Below are 21,973 nucleotides of genomic sequence, written 5' to 3'. Positions count from 1 at the left end.
GAGGAGGATCGAGGCTGCTCTGTGCTGCAAAGAGCAGGTAAGTAAGACATGTTTGATATTGAAAAAATATTCCCTTAGAATCTCTTTAGTGAATTTTAAGGTTTCAAAAGAATAAGAATTAAAATTCAAAATTATTATTTTCTTAATTTCCCCTCATATTAGAAGCAAATATGTAAAAATATGTGGCTAGAAGGACATACGAGAGATAATAAGGCTGCACACACCAGACAAAAATGCAAAATGTAATATTCTCCCAAGGGGTTTTTTTTGCAGCAAATTAAATTGGTCAGAGATATTGATTTTCATAAAAGTTATATTATACAAATAGAAAAAATATTTTTAAAAATTCATGAATTTAAAAATATGAGCTCTGGTTGCAAATATGCAAAAAGGACAAGTTTCATCATACATGGCAATGTTTACATAGTGAAGCAAGATATTACAAAAAGCCAACCACATTGATACCCCAACACGTTTCGACCCATACAGTCGTGGGCGTCGTCTTCATCAAAAAATGCCAGACTGAAGAAGAAGAATTTTAGATTTTTGGTTATAAGGTTTATTTATATAGTACATATGTGTATGTTATATCGTTTTTTACAAGGATCTCATTTAAAATATTCCAAACTTATTCAATAAACTATTGATTGGAGAATAACAAGAATAATACATTTCACAGCCTTGGCACCCAGTTGGGGGGGATGGATGGCACCTGTAGGCAATTAACTAGTTCCCAGTCTCCTAGAGTATAGGAGGCACTATTTAAGCTCCTAAACCTTTTGCAATCAAAAGATGATCCCACTAGTGCTGCTGACACATGCGTGTGAGGTGCACCGGCATTGTAAGTACAGAGCCTTTAAATGCCAGACTAGCTTACATTCTTTTTTGCTACTATATGGCTAGGTAATTTTTGCAATCATTATAGAATATTGAACCATCATAGCATTATATATGACTCACAGCTTGATTTTTTTTTATATCTAATACAGACATGGTCTCACTAAATACTTTTTGAGCACCACCACCTACATTTTTTCTGCAGCTTTGTGCCATCACATATTTAACTGTTGGCCACATATAGTCACTTCACCTGACAAGGTATTTGTATTTATTGTTGTTTGCACATCATAGCACACATATACTTTTCACTCATCGTGGTTTCATGATTTTTTTTTTTATTATTTAGTCAGTTACCTTAGGCACTGGTTACACCCATGGTAATATCACATGTACTCTCACACACACACGCTATACAATTAATTATATACTCATTATTAGTACAAGGATAATGCACATATATTTATCTTCACTCCACTTTCATCAATGTTTGGCTTCTTTGTATTGAAATAATACACACACATAATTATTCTCTAATCAATAGTTTATTGAATAAGGTTGGAATATTAAAGATATACGTAAAAGACTATATAGCATACACATATGTACTATATAAATAAACCTTATAAACCAAAAATCTAAAATACTACTTCTTCAGTCTAGCATTTTTTACTCTGTCAGCATTGCTAAAGTGTCAGTCATTTGTCGTCATTATTTGGGAACTGTATCACAGGTGTTGCCTGTCCTGGTCCCTGGAGGACCATGAGTGTGGCTTCTTGCAAGCCTTCTGAAGCCGGATTTCGCCTTTGAGGGGATAGGGACGGCCCATGGAGGCCTCTGGATCATTTTCTTTTAAAGCTCTGGTCATAGGACTGTTTCCAATTTCTGGCAGTAAATATACCACATATCATTACTTTGTATGCAGAATTCTGTATATCATGACATGTTACAGTTTTAAGTTTCTTTAAGTATCTTTTTAGAACAAAAACCCCCCAAAGAAGACCACGACTGTATGGGTCGAAACGTGTTGGGTATAAATGTGGTTGGCATTTTGTAATATCTTGCTCCACTATGTAAACATTGCCATGTATGATGAAACTTGTCCTTTTACATATTTGCAATCAGAGCTTTTTTTAAAATTCATGAATTTAAAAGAATCTTCTTTTTTTCTATGTGTGTAATAAAAGGAACGTTTTATGAAAATATCCCTGACCAATTTAAATTGCTGCAAGAGAGAAAACCCTTGTCGGAATATCCCATTTTGCATATGTAAAAATATTAGCCTGTCACAGTGGTTGGCATTTTGTTACGTGAAAGTGAATCTTTATCAAAAAACTCTTTTTTGTTTTGAATATTTTTATTTATTTTGAGTGGGGAAAGGTTAAAATCTCTATCAAAATTTAACTGCTATCTGGGACTCTGTTGAGCTGGCCATATATGGTTCAACCAATTCCTCCATTCACACTTTCAAGGAGGATGGGGGAATCCTCCCTGCTGCGCTATTGTATTGCAACATCAGGGAGGCTCCTCCACCGTCAGAATACACAGATCAGTGCTGCTGTCACTGATCAAGCAGCTATAATGCATCAGGGCGAATAAACAGAAGTGGATCGGTAGACCAACTTCTCTTCAACGAGCCACACATCAGGGTGGATTAAAAAACGGTCAATAAAAATCTGACAGAGGTCTCGGCATTCTCCTGCTTAAAGTGATTGTAAAGTTTTGTTTTTTTCTCTAAAAATAACAAACATGTTATACTTACCTGTGCTGTGCAGTGGTTTTGCACAGAGTAGACTGGATCCTCTTTTTCTCGGGTCCTTCTTAGGCTGTCCTGGTCCCTCCCTTCTGTCGAGTGTCCCCACAGCAAGCAGCTTGCTATGGGGGCACCCGAGCTGAGTCACAGCTCCCTGTGTCTATTCAAACATGGAGCCCGGTTCGGTCCCACCCCCTCTCTCCTCTGACTGGCTAATTGATTGACAGCAATGGGAGCCAATGGTGCTGCTACTGTAACTCAGCCAATCAGGAGGAGAGCCCCAGATGGCTGAGGCAGTCGTGGACATCACTGGAGAGAGATGGGGCTCAGGTAAGTATTAGGGGGTGCTGGGGCGGCCACTGCACACAGGTTTTCTATCTTAATGCATAGAATGCATTAAGATAAAAAAGCTTCTGACTTTACAACCACTTTAACTTAAAAAAAAAAAAAAAAACACATCTGTTGATGTTATTAGACAGATTTCCCCTCACTTCCTGTCCTAGGTACAACTTTTTTTTATTTTTTATTAGACAGCCTTCCTGTCCCATAGCCAAAACCGGAAGTAAGATAAAATCCCTCCAAAGTGAGGGAATCCCAGTGTTTCATCAAATTCCCCATTGGAAGATTTCCCCTCAATTAGTGTTTTGATGTCAACCCAAAATTTGGGATTTTTTTTATTTTAAGTGATAACAGTAAACAGGAAAAATAGAATAGGTGAAACTCCCCAACAGGGGCACATCAAGGAATAAAACCCTGACAGGTATTCTAATCCCTCTCCACTCTACATAAAACGGAAAAAAAAAAAAAAAAAAAAAAAAAAAAAAAGATTAAACACAGCCTCAGATCCCACCCTATCCAAAAAGAAGAAAAAAACAATTTTCACAGATGTGGTTTAACACTGTCCAAATGCGCATCGCCACAAGTATGTGTTTTTAAAAAGAAGAACCAAAATGAAATGAGCACTCCTAAACAATATACACACTCGGTGCTGATAGGCAGTGAGCGTTTCCATTTATCATAATGAGAAGAGCATTTTGGATTAACCAATCAGAGCTCATCAGGAATGTGGAAGTCTTGATAGAATCAGTAAATTCATGGAATGTAGAATGGTCCAGTACCAACACGAAACCTGGAAGATTCTTTCATTCCTCATTTTAAAAACACAAAGCAGAGCACTGTTTCCCCAAATTTTAACTGTAGCTGGTGTTTCTAATGAAGGGAACAGAGGTTCAACATAAAAGACAGGAAACTAGTATTTACAGAAGTGTTGTCATGTCAACTTTCATTTTTGTATAATCGCTCTTGTATCTCTGCTATAAGCATATATTCCTTTCTGTGTACTCATTTACTGGAAAACAACCTAACCCCATTTGCCAGCAACATTGTCCGATGCCTTCTTGCTATGTTGTGTTTATATAGCGGTCTATGCTTTGAAGATTACATAAAATTAAAGCCAACATATTTTATATTTTTTTAATCAGTCTGCCCTACCTTGGCTTGTGTGGTCTTCCGGTCATGGGCATGCCAGGAAGGACTCTTCTGTTCATAGTGGAGAAATCTGGATCCAATTCATACCCTTCATCATCTGCTCCAAGGCTACGATTATCATCTTCTAGACCATATGACTCTGGCAGGAAACGCTCAGGCTGGGACCGGTTCAGATCCACACTACTGCCAATTGGCACTTGCGGCTGCGCAATGGGAACATAGTTTTCCCTACGAGATGGGAGGGTATAGCTGCCATCTTCAGGACGATAACTATTACCGGGAGTGTAAGCATATCGAGGGCGATAATTAATTCCACGGGACAAGCTTCCATAGTTGTCTGCTATATCTCCATAGCCTTCAGGTGTCATAAAGGGTCTGTAAGGGGCCTCATGATGATCTCCGTAAGTGTCATTGTAGCTGTTGTTGTAGGATCTTGTCAAAGTTGACGAGGCCTGTGGGGTAACAAACCGCTCTCCATTTTTCATGTATCGTCTGTCAATAGAATCTGTATAGCCACTGATGGGAGAGGAGGCATCTATTACAGGTACACCATCTGGACCAAGTGGCACTTGACGAACTGTTCTTGTGGTGACTGTTTTTACCATTTTTGTAACCTGTTACGATACATTCACATTTATGAAGACCAGTTTTAAAACATATATAAGTGATTAACATTATTAACCAACTACAGTAAAGCCAAATGAACATTCCACAATAGAGTGATGTAAAAATCTTAATAATCAAGTTTCATATAATATGAGAACCTGAAAACATGTCTGCTCCAAACACACATCAAAATTTGAATATGTCTGAAATGATAATTTATTACTAACAGGCCCTAAATTACGCACCAAGATCATACAAAATGTCAGTCAAAATAATGAGAATTAAAAGGATCAACCTGCCGAAACCGAATATTTCAGTCCTAGGTCTCTTTTTTTTCCCCAGTACATTCTGGGATACAGAAACCTCCACAACCTCTCCTGGATCGCCCAGCTTACACTTTATAATGCTTCACTAAGATGCCAAAAAGGCTACAGGTGCTGTTAAGGTGCGGTTATAGAAATATGAGGCTTTAAAAATGCCGCATTAACAGGGTATTGGCACACGTGTGAACGAGCCCCAATGTCCTCTGCACTGTGCTTGCCAATAACGGATTACATTTTTGGCATCAGTAAAATGCAATGTGTATGGGTTACAGAACAACATTATAAGGGCTACAATCTATATCAGAATTTTTTTTTTTTTTTTTAAATAACCAACCATGTTATAATTCTGTTTTAAACCACATGACAATCTCAAGTACAGCAATACAGTGCCAGTATTTTCAATGCTGTAAGCTAGTTTTTTTTTTTTTTTTACTGAAACAGCACTGATATCTAATCAGTATACACAGATATGCCACAGTGCAATGTTGGTAATAGAAAGGGGTGGGGATTATTTCTCTATTTCATTAACATGGAAATATTCAATAGTCAACAAGCTTAATAAGAAGCAGAAATCTCACAACAAAAAATGAAAAAGCCCCAAAAATATTTTCAAGGACTTTCCAGTAATACTTCTATTCTGTTTTAGAAGACGTATACATCCATGCATTATGCCACTGAAAATACCTGGAAGGTGACCTTCACTATTTTAGCACAAAGTGTTTGATTCCCAGCGAGATACCGCATGAGAATATAAGGGTAGGCTAAACGCCTCTTTGTGTCTGGAATACATAAGGTGCTCCATCTGCAGATTTAAAATTACCGAGTTGAAGACAAAGCTTTAAGACGCTGTTTATAGAAGCTTCATTTCTAGCACAGAAGACTCAAACAGATTTATAGAGCACAATCACTTCACTAAATAATTATCTTCTCCTCAGGAGACTCCGGATACATGGCCAAAATGACTGAAAGATTAAAAACCTTTGCCCTGCAATACAGAAATGTAGCAACTATTTCAAATATTACAGCACAAAAATTACTGACATTTGTAAAGAAAACAAAATTTCATAAATGACACTGGGCTGGTGTATAGCAAAACTGCAGCAGGGTAACCCATAATAAGCCATCAAATTATTATTTTTTACTTAAAAGAGAGGAATGACCAAAGTTTTTTGGCCACATTTCCCTTTTGAATTACAGAAGTGCACTTACTTTTGCATTGCCGTGACCCCGAGTTCGCTAATAGTGGCCTATTGCCTGCTATCAGCTGATGTGGCATAGCTGTTTCAGGCCCTGGAAGGATCCTGACAAGATTGCTATGATCCACCCAGCTGCCCGACCAGCAATTGGCTCCGCCTCTCAGCATGTCATTGAGCACCACTGCCAGCTGCTCCCGCCCCCTCCATGATGCTCCAGTGAGCGGAGGAGGGGCTCTCCACTCCAAGCCAACCAAGAGCTGATTGATCAGCAGTCATGTGATCACTCAGTTCTTGGGCCTAGAGCCAACGTGGGACTGATGCTGTAGCATGGATGCAAAATGTGTTTTTTTTCACACCTCCTTCAATATATGTTGAATAATAAAACCAAATTTAACTTAAAAAGGGGGAGAAAAAAAAAAGCCTTTTGCAGCCCCATGTTCTCACACAGATGAAAAAACACTCTACCTTTCCTCTACAATCAGCAAGTACACACCCCAACATCAAGGATCACCCAGTACAACACTTAGGCGTTTTTCAGGCTTTTGAGCTAAAAATAGTGCCTGTAAAGTGCCTGAAAAATGCCTCCCCTACAGCCCCAATGTGAGAGCCGAGTGCTTTCACACTGGGCGGTGCACTTGCAGGACTTTAGAAAAAGTCCTGCAAGCAGCATCTCTGGGGTGGAGGAGTGGTGTATACACCGCTCCTCCACTGCCCATGTCCATTGAAATGAATGGGCAGCACTGCCGAGGCGCCTGCAAAGTGCTTCGGCAGCGGCGCTCTTTGGGCACGATTAACCCTCTCTTTGGTCGCTAGTGGGGTTTTAAAAGCGCCCCGCTAGCGACGGAAAAGTGTCGCTAAAACTAGCGGCGCTTTACCGATATCACGGCCTGCTGTCAGTGTGAAAGGAGTCTTAAGGGCCAGTTCACACCACATGCAGTCCAGTGCATTTTTGTTTTGCATCAAAAAAACGCATGGAAAAGTAGGTTATATGGTTTCCAATGGCATAGTTCACACCAGTGCAGTCAGTTCCAGGGCTTTTCAGTTCCAGAAAAAAAAAAAAAAAAAAGTAGAACATGCTGCATTTTTTCTGCATTGGACTGTACTAGAACGCAGTAAAACGCATCAAAAATGCACTGGAACAGATCAAAAATGCATTAAAAAACACACTGGAGTCTAATATAGTGGGGAAAAAAAAGAAGAGAAAAAAAATAAAAAAATAAAGCACCTGGAATGCATCTGGAAACGCATAAAAAACGCCTTAAAACTGTGCATGCAGAAACGCATCCAGAACAGATCGGAGTGCATTTTTGTGGTGTGTACCGGCCCTAAAGGCAAAACATTTTCTTTTCCAAAAGTCAACCTATGTAGTCATGTGGCAGGTATTAAAAAATAAATAAATAAAACTGTGCAGCTCTGTAAAACATTTTTTTGGTTTTACCCATTACCTGTTGGGACCCCCTGGAAGCTTGTCCCAATCAATAACTTGAGGTTACTAATTCCCACGCACTACCTTGTTGTTAGGAAGCAAAAACCCTTGGTTTTTACTCCTGTGATTAATGGAGTGAGCATCCAGTAGGTGAGTGGGAGTTTTTCAGCCAGGCTTCCAGGGGGCCCAGGTGGCCTACAGGTATGGCAATAACATTAATGAACATTTTACAAAGATGAACAGTTTAAAACAGAATTCCAGGCTACACTTAACTAATCCTTAACCCATCCTGGCTGACCTGTGTAAGAAAGATCCTGTTATGTGATCTGGCTCCCCTTCAGGGGATAGGAAGGAGTGCCCACAACAGATGGACCACTGAAGCCCATGTGTGACGTCACCACTCCAGGCTTTACTAGTCATTATTGGTGCTCACTGCCCTCCCCTACAATCCTGACTGTACTTTCATAGATCAGTTTTTCATCCTTTTTACATCCACCCACGTGAGTCCCAGAGCCATTTTTTTCATGCAAAAAAAAGGGACGGGTTGTCCGTTTACACGTGTTTTTCTTTTGGTCCGTCTGTTCCAAAAAAACAGATGTTGGCAGAAGCAAATATAAATGGATAATTATCCATTTACATCCATTTTTAAAAACAGATGCATTGAGGTCCATTTTTCATCCTACAACGGATGGATGAAAAATGGACAAATGGTTTGCATGTTGGAAAGGGGCCAAACTGTACTTTCAGATGACCATCCAAATAGTAAACACAAATCCTGCCCCATAGGGGTTTATTTACAAAAGCTGGAGAGCGCAAAATCAGGCTAACTTCTGCATAGAAACCAATCAGGTTTTATTGCCAAAGCTTAACTGATCAAGCTGAGGTTAGAAGCAGATTGCTTTTGCAGCCTCCATCTTTAGTAAATAAATCCAATAGTGACAATCCTTACACACAATACTGCATCTATGAAGATGCAGCATTTCCACCCTAGTACAGAAAGTGTGTTAGAACTACATAACACCTCCTCCTCTCATAATCTTCATAATAGAGGGGAGTTCTGTAGTTCAGAGAAAACTGGGAACAATGCTAACTGATAACAGTGTAGCACAGACAGAGTACAGAAAGTTATCTCACTAGAATTTTTTTCACTACTTATCAGTTATTACAAAATGCTTTAAAATGTTGAATTTAGCAGACCAAAAGGGAGCAAATTAGAGAAGATCATTGTTAGGGATTACATACACTTTACGGCACTTACAGCAAGTAAAATAAGTATTGAACACGTGACCATTTTTCTAGGTAAATACATTTCTAAAGGTTAATTGACCTGAAATTTTCCCCATGTCAGTAACCCATGCAATCCATACATACAAAGAAACCAAAACAAATAAGTTCAGAAATTAAGTTATGTGTAATAAAATGGAATGACACAGGGAAAAAGTATTGAACAAATGAAGAAAGGGAGGTGCAAAAAGGCATGGAAAGCCAAGACCTCAGCTAAAAATCAGTAATTAGAAAGCAATCATACCCCTTGTCAGTGCAAATAAAAACAGCTATTTCAGTCAAAATTGATATAAAAAAGGCGTCACACAAGAAACATCTCATGAAGGGTAAATGCAAAGAGCTCTCTTAAGACCTTTGCAACCTTATTTTTGTAAAAGATACTAATGGCATTGGTTACAAACTTCTGAATTTGAAGTCGGTTTCTAAACTTCTGAATGTTCTAGTGAGCACTGTTGGGTCCATAATCCAGAAGTGGAAAGAACATAATTTTACCATAAACCGGCCACGACCAGGTCCTCCTCACAAGATTTCCGACAGAGGGGTGAAAAGAATTATCAGAAGAGTTGTCCAAGAGCCAAGGACCACTTGTGGAGAGCTTCAGATAGACCTGGAATTAGCCAGTACAATTGTTTCAAAAAAAAAAAACAATAAGTAACGCACTCAACCGCCATGGCCTGAATGCACGCTCACCACGCAAGTCTCCATTGCTGAAGAAAAAGCATGTTGAAGCTTGTTTAAAGTTTGCTGCACAACATCTAGACAAGCCTGTGAAATACGGGGAGAATATACTCGGGTCAGATGAGACCAAAATTGAACTCTTTGGATACCATAATACACACCATGTGTGGAGGTCAAAGGGCACTGCACATCATCCCAAAAACACCCCCATACCAATAATCCGCTGCCATCTACCAGGATGATGAAGATAATCGAGGGTGGACATTTCGGCAAGTCAATGATCCCAAACACAAAGCCAAGAAAACTCTCTATTGATTTTCAAAGAAATAAAGCTGCTAGAATGGCCCAGCCAATCACCTGCCTTGAATCCAATAGAAACTCTTTTGAAAAGAACTAAAGATCAGTGTTCATTGAAGAGGCTCATGGAACCTTCAAGATTTGAAGACTGTTTGTGTGGAAGAATGGGCTGAAATCACATCTGAGCAATGCATGTGACCAATTTCTCCATACAGAAGGAGTCTTGAAGCCGTCATTACCAACAAAGGATTTTGTACGAAGTATTAAATACATTTCAGTTAGCGTGTTCAATACTTTTTCACTGTGTCATTCAAATTTATTACACATAACTTCATTTTCTAAATGTGTTTGTTTTGGTTTCTTTGTATGTATGAATTGCATGGTTTGTTACTGATGTGTGGTGAAAATGTCATGTCCATAGCACCTTTAGAAATATATTTACCTAGAAAAATGGTGACGTGATCAATACTTAGGGGTTTAAAGGTCGAGAATGTAAAAGATGGTTTAATTTTTAAATTTATATCGTCACTGGGGTGTATACGATTGGGGAAAATCAATGGTTTTGGTGCCCTCTATATCTCTGATCCTTTAAACAGAAAATAGATCAAGATGGGAGCTCTAAACATGGATTTGTCCATACTAGCTAAACATTCAAAAGTGTCATTTCCAATTAACCAGGCATTATATTGTAGCACTAATTTGGGCACTGCCAAATTTGAAGTGGAAATATGATACTTTATTGAAATACTGAACTCGTGTCTGCGCAAGAATCTAAATATTGACTTGCTGGGGAACAAGCAATGGAATGGATTAGCTCTGTCATAAGGGAATTAAAGAGTCTTCTATTTTAAAGTATGAGCTTGGTACCTTGGTTTCTGTCCTCCTTGTAGTTCCATCCTCGGAGGTCACTATTGACACATGGGAAGTAGGAGTCCCAGGATCTTCTTCAACCGTTACCGTCTCTTCCAACATCTCTGGAGGTTCCTGCATCATGGCAATGGAGGTCTGGTTACTGGGACTTTGCTCCTATAAAACAAGCCAATCGAAAGTCAGGAAATGCATTACGATTTTTAGAATTTACCTTCACTAACGGAATGTTCGTGTATAGAAATTAAATCATGTACAAAGGTCTTAGCATAAACTAGGTTTTCATAAAAATGAAAATTTGGTAAAGTTACCATTCCAGTGTTTCATACTAGAAATAAACCATTTGTTCACATACAAGAAAAAAAAAAAAAAAAAAAAAAAAAAATCACATCACATACCCATCAAAGCAGGCAAAACTGCATGGCAATATAGAGAGTTACCTTTGCTAAGAGCAAACACAACTTAAAAAGGTATGGCACTTTTTATGGATTTCCTATATACGGTAAATATTTGCAAAATAACATAAGCAGAAGCTAATGTCCTTAAAAAGGAGACGTACAGCCAAAGCTTGGTTGGCTGTACTTATCCTGTGGATCACAGGAGTGCAATTTGCATTTCTGCACTCCTGTGACCCGTTTTCAACAGACAGCGGGTCAAAGCCTGCTGTCTGCTGACGTCAAAGAGTCGGTCCAAGCTTGGGAAAGATCACGACAGGGTTGGGATCCACCCACATGCCTGGACCAGCACCCGGCTCAGCCTGTCAGCGAGCCGCTGAGAGCCTGAGCCATCTGCTCCCACCCCCTTCACAGCCCAGTAGTCCATTGAGCGGGGGGGTCGGGTTGGGGGGGCAGAGCAGAGAGCCAGTGACTGACACCAGCTCTCTGCTCACAGGGCTCCGAGAACTGAGCGATCGGTGGTGTTTGATTGCTCAGTTCTCAGACTTAAAGCCGGCAGGGGACAGATGCAGATTTGGACCGATGCTGCATCCTCCTAGGTAGGTACGATTATAAAAAAAATGAAAATAAAAATGTTTCCCATACTTCTCTTTAAAGCCTGATTCCCACACAGTTTTGTTTTTGTTCAACTCAGTGGGCTGAACGAAAAAAAAAAATACTGTAGAGCTCAGGAGGAGCCGCTGTACTAACAAACCAATGTTAGTGCAGTGATCTCCCCTGCTGAGCTATTGTGTTCTGTCAGCGGGATGCGTGCCCGCCCCCCCACAAGCTGGAGGGGGTGTCCCTTCCTTCCAATTAGCTCCCAGAGCACCCCTTACTAAGTGTAACTTCAGCTCTCTGCCCCCTGCTTTTCAGAGCTGAGAGATTTTATGTAGATTGTGCACTTTTAATAAGATGGCTGTAGATCGACAAGTACAACTTATGTAGGAGGATTTGTCTCATCTCTGTATCACCTGAGACCAATCACTTCACTGGGTATATGTAAGCCCTCAATCCCACGAGGCAGATCTGCTGTCACAGAGTCCCCTGGCTCAGCGGGAGATCTCCCTGCTGATTTCCGCTGAGCCGGCGGATGAAAGGTCCCTCTCTGCTCACTGAGCGGGGAGAGGCTTGTCAAGCGCTGCTGGTTGCTATGGAGAGATCAGACGAACATGGACAGCATGTCCATTTTCGTCAGATCTCACCCGATCCGATAGGGACAGATGTGAACATAGGGCCATCCGTCTGATTTTGGCGGATCGGACCTCAGCGGCCATATCACCGCTGACATCCGTCGCTCCATAGACTAGCATGGAGCGCCCATTCAGGTCCGCCGACAAAACTGACAGGTGGACCTGAACGGTCAGTTTGTGTGAAAGGGGCCTAAGGGTTTACATGTAAATAGTTCAAAGGTTACAGTAAATCACTAAGCAATATGCCCGTTTAACAAAAATGAAATACATTTACAAATATTGCTGCAGATTTCTTTATTTTACACTGCTTGTCATGATAATGATAAATACTTGATCACTATCATACACATTAGCTTCAATACAATATATTGGCTTTTCAGACAGTAAACGTTATGCTGAAGAGCTCATTGACCTTTGCTAACCCAAAGAATAGCAGGCTTGTGGCACTAAGACGCTTTAAGATCACCTCCACTTGCACTGTGGGATTAGCATTTATTGCTGGGTTCCGGAGGAGAGAAGATTTCTCACATTTAAACCTGATGAGCACTTTTCTCTCTGCGTCCTGATTGTAATACTCCTGCATTTAAAATTCATTGCACTCCATATTCAACAGAGTCATTTGTTCAGACATGGCAGAGCTGATTTAGAGGCTTGAGGCCAAGCTGCTTTTACTGATTAGCACCAATAAATTCCCACCTCAAATTTGCCACAGTAAGATCAGGTGATAAAAAGGTTCTTTGTCTTATCCTACATACTATTATTATCTACTCATCAGCAGAAATGACAGCCTAATCTCTACATTTTCCTCTATGACCTCTAAATTTAGATGAATCCCATGGACGTCAAAGAATTTGCACAGCACAATATGTAAAGGGTCTTAGAACACCAAAGCATTACAATAAAGTGGAACTAAACTCTGTTTCAAAAAAGAAAAAGAATGTAAAGGATGTATTCTTAGAGAAGTACAGCCAAAGTTAGTTTGGCTGTGCTTCTATGGATCACAGGAGTGCAGTTCATGACCATATGGTTGGGATCCGTCCACATGCCTGGACCGGCACCCAGCTCAGCCTCTCAGCAAGCTGCTGAGATCCTGAGGCGGTCGCTCCTGCCCCTCCACAGCTCAGCGCTCCAGTAAGCGGAGGGGGGGGGGGCAGAGCAGAGAGCTGGTGAGTCACCAGCTCTCTGCTCACAGAGCTCTGAGAACGGAGATCCAGACTGATGCTGCATCCCCCTAGGCAAGTATAATTAAAAAAATAAAATCAAAAATTCCCACATTTTTTTTTCTGCTGTAATCCAGCTGTCAGAGTAGGACTACATTCCTTCTTCATGGTCCCACTGTATGTAAGAACATAGCCACCCTCTCCTGCTCCCTTCCAAGATAAATTATGGACTATGGGAATTAAAGCATGTGTAGAGCGTACATGACTGCAACTAACATGCACTGCTCGTTCCAAACAAATGGAAGTGAACCTGAAAATGAAGATGAAAAGCAGAAGCAAAAACTCTGAGAACATTACAAGGCGGCAGAAAAACACAGCAAGAAACAATTTAATAAAAAATAATGTACAGGGCAATCAAGTAGTGGATGTGTATTGATCAATTTTGGAGATGACGATCATCATTTAGTGTCACTTTAACTCGTGGAGATTACCGCAAAGAATGAATAGGCGTGTAATAACCCCTCTGAGTCTTTACTGTATGTCACCCAGGAACACATCATTAAAATGTATGTAAAAGCAAAAAAAAAAACTAACTCTCCCCTTTGGTCTGTTAAAAGATATTTGTTGTACAAATTCAAAAAATACCTGTTGATCATGTCAGAAATTCTGAGCTGGCCTGTGTTTTCTGTACAATTCTGGTGTTCTATCAAATAAGCCCTACCAATTCATAGACTGAAACTACAGAATGATTAGCCTTTATGTTGTAGAGATGGGAATTTCTGTACTTGTTTGCATTCGCTGCATTAACCCCTTCCCAACCAGCCGCCGCAGTTATACTGCGGCAGGTTGGCTCCCCTGCGCGAGCCATTGTAGCTATACGTTGGCTCGCGTGGTCAGGATAGTAGGCGCGTGCCCAAGGCCGGATTTGCCACAAGGCCACCGAGGCCAGGCCTCGGGGCAGACTTCGCGGCCGCCCCCCCTTTCGGGCTGCCCATTAAAATCTATTAGGGGCACCGGTGCCCGTAGAAAAGATGGCCGCGAGCCGACCACGCAACTGCGCATGTGCTGTTCTGAAGCCGGCTGGGCTCGGGAAAGCTTGTACGCGCTCAGCTGGGCGGCGCATGCACAGTAGCGTGATCGTTTTTGCCATTTTTGAAAAAAATCGAGAGTAGGTAGTAATGTCAGCGGCGCGGCGGCGGGGGAGAGAGATGACACCCTCCCCCATCTGGTGGCAGGCAGCATGGCAAGTGACATCCCCATCTGGTGGCAGGCAGCGTGACAAGTGACATCCCCATCTGGTGGCAGGCAGCGTGACAAGTGACATCCCCATCTGGTGGCAGGCAGCGTGGCAAGTGACATCCCCATCTGGTGGCAGGCAGTGTGGCAAGTGACATCCCCATCTGGTGGCAGGCAGCGTGGCAAGTGACATCCATCTGGTGGCAAGTGACACGCTCAGGGCTCCCAATGATTCTGCATTATGGTGAGTTGAACTATTTCATTTTATATTACAATGTAATGATAGATGTGTTTCAATCATCCTGACACCATAACAACCATGGTGCCGGGGATGATTGAAGCACTAACACCAGCCATTGCCCTGAAAAATTGCCCGCGAAAAATCCTTACCCCTCGCACGCTTACCCTGAAGTATTTTTAGTCTGTACAATTAAAGCCAGTTATTTTCAGTGTTCTCGTGTGTGGAGATATGTTTTTAATTGATCTATTGTAGCAGTCATCGATAAAGGACGAGAATGGTGGTGTGTGTGTGTTGGGGGGGGCGGCATTGAAGGACCCGGGCTTGGGGCGGCAAAGGGAGTAAATCCGGGCCTGCCCATGCATGCTGCACAGCGGGGGTGCCTATGCTCGTTTGCGACAGTCGCGATGACCGCCGGCCAAGAGCGATTGTGAGCAGGAGACCCAGAACAGGGACGAGTGTGTGTAAACATACATACTGTTCTGACAGGAGTGACAGATTGTGTGTTCCTATTAGTTAGGAACCACGATCCGTTACTTCTAGTCAATCCCTTCCCCCTTCAGTTAGAATCACCTCCCAGGGAACACAGTTAACCCCCTAGATCGCTCCCTAGTGTTAACCCCTTCACTGCCAGTGACATTTTTACAGTAATCAATGCATTTTTATAGCACTGATCGCTGTATTAATGCCAATGGTCCCAAAAATGTGTCATAATTGTCCGATGTGTCCACCACAATGTCGCAGTCACGATATAAAAAAAAAAAAATCCCCTATTTTGTAGACGCTATAACTTTTGCACAAACCAATCAATATACGCTTATTGCAATTTTTTTTACCAAAAATATGTAGAAGAATACATATCGGCCTAAACTGAAGAAAAAATTAGCTTTTTTAAAAAAAAAAGAAAAATTGGGATATTTATTATAGCAAAAAGTACAAAATATTGTGGTTTTTTCAAAATTGTCACTTTTTTTTGTTTGTAGCGAAAAAATAAAAACCGCAGAGGCGATCAAATACCACCAAAAGAAAGCTCTATTTGTGGGAAAAAAAGGATGTCAATTTTTTTGGGTACAGCGTCGCATGACTGCGCAACTGTCAATTAAAGCGACGCAGTACCGAATATTTTTGTTAATGTTTTTTTTAAAAACGTTATTGCGATCACAAGGAGGGGAGCAAATCCCCTATTTGATAGCATTATTTCTCCCCTGCCCACTGCTCCAACCAATCGAGCACAGTTTTGCAGCTGGGAACCCCCAAGTGCTTAGAGATGATCACTTCCGGGTTTACACTAGAACATCAAAGCAGTAGAAAAGCCTGGGGATCATGGAGGGTGGGGTGCTTCCGACAGAGGTGGGGCACCATCACAAGTCCCATTAAAGTGATTGGGTGGTTCTACAGTACCCCTGAGAACACTTCCTAAACAAACTTTAGCCTCCTACTAAAAACTTTAGCCTCCTACTAAACAGATATTTGCGGCATATGGCATATGTCCATGGTCCTTGATTGGTAAAACTTTTAAGCAATTCTATGTGCTGCAACACATTGTGATGCGTTACAGTATCCCAGAACGTACTGAGCAAAAATACGTCCTACTTTTTTCAGAGCATCCAAAATGCAGTGCATTGGTATAAACTGAAGTCATAGGACACAAGGCATATTGCCTTGTTCTTGCATTGGGACCGCATTTGGCAATTCTGCCCCACACTGCTGGTGTGAACAAATCGTTAGAAGACAGGCATTTATTATGGGCATTGCTTATTTGTAAAATGACTAGTCTCTATATACAAATATAGGAACCTTCAAAAACAAGTCAGCAATGTCAATTCCTATATCACTCCATTGACAAGGTACCTTTCCTTTTCGATGGATCTAGCTTAGATTCTTTTTGAATTTGGATCAATGCAACCAGAATATTCTCTTCTGCTCAAATTCTGATGGGACACCGTCTACAGTCATCCCACTGCAACAAAGTGGGTTCCCAATATCTACTTCAAAACAGAGCTGGGTAGTCCACAAGGCAACATTGGCAGATGTCTTGGGCCTGCTAGATGTCCAAGTGGCCCATCTAAATGCATGTGAGAGCTGTTCAAACATTTTTCCACCTGGCTCCTTCAACAAAAGTTGACTGTTCAACCAACTTTTGTAGAGCAGATTGGTGCCAACAGAGGCATCCGCAGTTCAAATTAATGCTGAATTGGACAAAATCCATGGCATGTATTGTAGCCTCAGCTTATAAGTTGTAACCTTCAATGCAAAAGGTCCCACTGCAATTCGAAATTAAAAGAAAAAAATAGCAAGTTCACAAAAAAACATGTTCTGAATTGCTAGTGCAAACTCCACAAAAGCATTAAAAACCCTATTTTTTTCATGATAGAAAAGGGATAAGTTGGAAGCTGTTTTGTTTTATAACAGTCAATCACCATTGGTCCTAGTTAAGCCTATAGGGGAGGGAACAGAAGACTGGGAGGTCATTTCTGGCTTACTCTAAGAATCTATGGTAACAGACCTCTAAAATAGAACTAAACTATTCTCCAAGTATAAATCCATGAACACCTATAGATGGAAAACGCATCATTTTTTGTGTTTATTATTTTCTCTTCAATTGCCCTTATATCTTGCAAGCTGCCCAGTCTTCATACAATGAGCCAGTCATTTCGGTGCTGGGAAAAGTACACTTAAGACTGAACAAGAGTGGAAAAAAAAATTATTTGTTCACTGCTAAAGTGGTCGATCAGCTTGTTGGGATAGTTTTCTCACACTGCAGGCAAAAAAAGCAATTTGTATAAAGAAATTTAACAAGAACTCTCATCTGCTCAGCTTTCGCTGCATCCAAACTGTTTATCCATCGCTCAAATGCACCATGGCATTTCTGAATACGAGTGTTTCGTTTGCAAACACGGACTTATAAATTTTCAACGAAAGACTATTTTGCAGAAAAGAATGCCTCATCATGTCAATACTTAATTCTTGGCTCTTTTTAGCACAGACTAAACATTTATGCAGCAAAGGTAATGTTGTATGAGGATAAAGTTTTAGGGCATTACTGGCAATGCAGCACATGTGCTATACGGTTTTTAAAGGCATTCTCTGTTTCAATATGTACTAAAAAAAAAAAAAATGTAATGGGTGGCAAAGAAGTCAATAAACATTGAAACACAAGCCTTTCAAACCTGCAGTAGTGTGGTACTGTACATAACAGTGGGCAATACTACTTTAGTTATTATTAGGGCATTTTTCTTTGAAAGCTAAAAACTGCAAATTCACTCCACTTTAGAGCAGATCCATCAAGCTTATGATGTAACACAAAAACGTAACATTTTTACCACTCTTCATGTACTGTACATTTAATGTCATATGTAGCTTTTTTTTTTTTTTTTTTTTTTTTAGGTGGTGCCAGGCCCATGTGCAAGGCAAGCCAAACGTAGCAGGCCACCCACCAGTTATTGTAATTTCAGGGCGTTTTATTTTCTTAAATCTTCGCAGCTTACCAAATCCAGAACAAGCAACACACAGTCAAAATGTTTATTGTTCCTAAAAGGTAGCACCCGACATAAAAATGTCATCACAAGTAGTTCCATCAAAACCAATGATGAAATGTCTTCTCATGACCTGCTAATATGACGATGATTTTTTAAAGAGCCGTACCTTTTTGGTTATTGTTTTCTGTCCCCCCTCCAGGGGCCAAAGAACATGTAGTACTTTGCCCCATCCTCCTAAGTCCCATCAAAGACGAGCTGCATGGTCTGAGGGTGTCCCCACTCCCATCCATAGCTATCCTAGTGAGGAAACAAATAATAAAAGGTTTGATTGACATTGCTTGCGTCCGGTTCCAAATGCTTGCTTGAGACCAGCGTAATCACTAGGAATGCAGAGGCAGGGGGTGTGTCAACAAAACTATGTCTGGCTTGAACACGGCAGAGAAAAACCCAACCTGTGCTGTTTGGCTGGGGACTTCCAGTAGAATGAGGCACCAGCATCCCAACACTGACTGAGGCATGGGGTACTGGAGACAATTGGTTTCCTTTACTCACTGAATGTTTTCAGGTGTGCTCAATATACAAGGGGGCAGTGGCAGATGTGTTCTGCCCCGCCTAACAGAATAATACCCCCAAATAAGCAATCTTTATGGGGAGGAGCAGAGAAAAAAGAAATGGAACAAAGAAACAAGTTTTTTTTTTTAGATCTATAGAAAAACGATTTCAAGGTATTTACACTTGCGTTTCTGGAGCATTATTTTATTTTTCAAGGATCAAGAGCGTTGTAGACTAGATTACTGTCATACACAGCATGAGGACCATACTAAAGCTTGTATTTCTAGCTTAACCATGGGCAATGGTTAAACTAGAAATACAAGCTGTAGTATGGCCAAGGGATATAGCTGCAAGCGGACAATTATGCCTACAGTGGTGTCAAAACTACAATAAGCACATGCCAAGAGAGATGGTCCTTCAAACCACTGAAGGAAGAGGTCATAATACCAATACTGGGTCATATTTAGATATATAGCACAGCAAAAACTTGCAATATTGGTCTTCACAACCAAACGGCCAGAAATCAGTCCTAAAATGGAACTAACTAGGTGAAGTCTTGCGCTGGATTGGTATTAAAGTTTTTGAAATGGCTCAACTACTGGTGACAACTTAAACAAAAAAAAAAAAACACAAACTTTCCTTTATAAAAAACAGAACTGGATTACTTTCATACAATATATAAAGAAAGGAAAATTTTTGGCCCAGGCATATTTAACTGCTGGGGACTAACAACTGCCTAGAGCATTTCGGAAACAATTCAGTTTAGCAGGGCAATGAAACTACTGTGTCTGCCAGTAATTCCGTAGGTTAAAAATAAAAGCGTTTATTGCTTTTCTGACCATACTTGGAATACTGTTCAAGCAAAAGAATCATTCCGTCAGGAAAAAAAACAAAAACAAATACTGTCTTGAACACTCCTTACCGCACCTTAACACGTGATAACAAATCAAAAGAAAAAACACGGTGCTTTCCACAAGACTATGCACATTACTACAACCTGTCATCAGCCGAGCAAAATGGGCATGTCCTCATACACACACACACACACACACACACACACACAAGCTGACCCAAGCTTTTTCCTAGCTTTCATTTTTATATATGGTTTTTTTCATGCATATTTAAAGAAGTGTTTTTTACAATAGGTTTATGTCTCTAGCCTATTTGAATAGAAGTTTATTCTGCTTATATTTTTCCTTCCTGGTTCTCTGCCTTCTTCTCCAATCAACACACTGATAACATTTTAAATAATAAAAAATAAAAATTCCATTTTCATTAGATTTCTTATTTTGGGCCAAGTGATGTCATCATTGGGTCTCTGCGCTTCTTTATTAAAAGTGGGCAGATCAAGACTAGCTCATAATAGCTTTATGAAAACACTGCAGCACCCTGCCCTAGCACAAGGCTGGGTTCACATTTATGTGATGTCAGACATCACATGTAATTCGCACCACATTGCTGTGCACATCACGTGATGTCTGTGCGATGCAAATTCAACCATACAGTTTGTATGGCTTAAATCGCATTCACACCCTTTTTTTGGGTCTGCATTATAGTGGGATCACATAGGTGTTCAGACCCAAGAGATCCGATTTAACACAGTGTTTCGAGAACCGGTTTGGGAGCGTCATTAAAGCGGAGTTCCACCCTAAAGTGGAACTTCCGCTCATCGGATTCCTCCCCCCCTCTGGTGCCCCACAATTGGCACCTTTCAGGGGGGAGGGGGGGTGCAGATACCTGTCTAATACAGGTATCTGCAGCCACTTCCGGGCTTAGATAGCCGCAGAATATCGGCAGATGATGCCCCCCCCCCCCCATTGTGTTGTGGGAACACATAGTTCCCACAACACAATGGGGACCAGTGCAGAGGCGCAGCGCGACTCGCGCATGCGCAGTAGGGAACCGGGCAGTGAAGCCGCAACGCTTCACTTCCCGATTCCCTGACCAAGGATGGCGGTGGGGGGCAGCCGAGAGCCGAGCGATTGATTGGCTTCCGACATCGCTGGACCCTGGGACAGGCAAGTGTCCATTTATTAAAAGTCAGCAGTTGCAGTATTTGTAGCTGCTGGCTTTTAATATTTTTTTTTTTTTTTTTTTTTTTTAAGGTGGAGCTCCTCTTTAACAGTCTATCGACACCCGCAGCGGTTCCAGATGCCAGTGTGAACTGCCTGCGAGTCAGATGCGGGAACAGGAATCCACTGGTTCCCGCATTGCACCAGTGTGAACTGAGACTAAGAGGTGCAAGCAGTGGACCGTCTCTTGGGAGGAGTTGCGTAAATCTCAGTGAATGGAGTGAGTGTTCCTAGGCAGGCTACATTTGCATGTACAGTAAAGTGGATCCGGAAAGTATTCACAGCGCTTCACCTTTTCCACATTTTGTTGTTATGTTATTTTACAGCCTTATTCCAAAATTGATTAAAATCAATTTTCCTCAAGATTCTACAAACAATACCCCATAATGACAATGTGAAAGGAGGAAAAAAAAACAAATCAGATGTACAAAAGTATTCACAGCCTTTGCCATGACACTCAAAATTGAGGTCAGGTGCATCCTGTTTCCACCTGTGGTATATTCAGTTGATTGGAAGCGATTTGGAAAGGTACACATCAGTCTATATAAAGGTGCCACAGTAAACCGTGCATGTCAGAGCACAAACCAAGCCACGAAGTTCAAGGAATTGTCTGTAGACCTCTGAGACAGGATTGTATTGAGCCACAGATCTGGGAAAACATTTCTGCAGCATTGAAGGTCCCAATGAGCACAGTGGCCTCCATCTGTAAGTGGAAGAAGTCTGGAACCGCCAGGACTCTTCCTAGAATATTGTTGTGGGGATGTTTTTCAGCAGCAGGAACTGGGAGACTAGTTAGGATCGAGGGAAAGATGAATGCAGCAATGTACAGAGACATACTTGATGAAAACCTGCTC

At 41.1% G+C, this 21,973-nt stretch overlaps 1 protein-coding gene across 6 annotated transcripts in view; it reads right to left on the bottom strand.

Moving 5' to 3' along the window:
• Nucleotides 1-21,973, bottom strand: part of ARVCF (ARVCF delta catenin family member) — a 1,066,482-nt gene that overhangs the window by 123,828 nt on the left and 920,681 nt on the right. For all 6 annotated transcript variants that reach the window (XM_073628741.1, XM_073628759.1, XM_073628766.1 and 3 more), the window contains 2 exons: nt 10,756-10,914; nt 4,082-4,692 (listed from right to left, as the gene is read on the bottom strand). In XM_073628741.1, the coding sequence (XP_073484842.1) occupies nt 4,082-4,692; nt 10,756-10,914 (770 nt within the window). The remainder of the gene's footprint in view (nt 1-4,081; nt 4,693-10,755; nt 10,915-21,973) is intronic.

This window comes from Aquarana catesbeiana, linkage group LG01 (genome assembly GCF_042186555.1).
Source record: "Aquarana catesbeiana isolate 2022-GZ linkage group LG01, ASM4218655v1, whole genome shotgun sequence".
NCBI classification, from domain to species: Eukaryota; Metazoa; Chordata; class Amphibia; order Anura; family Ranidae; genus Aquarana; species Aquarana catesbeiana.
Note: the sequence above shows the minus strand (reverse complement) of the source record. Positions and strands in the feature narration are given on the sequence as shown.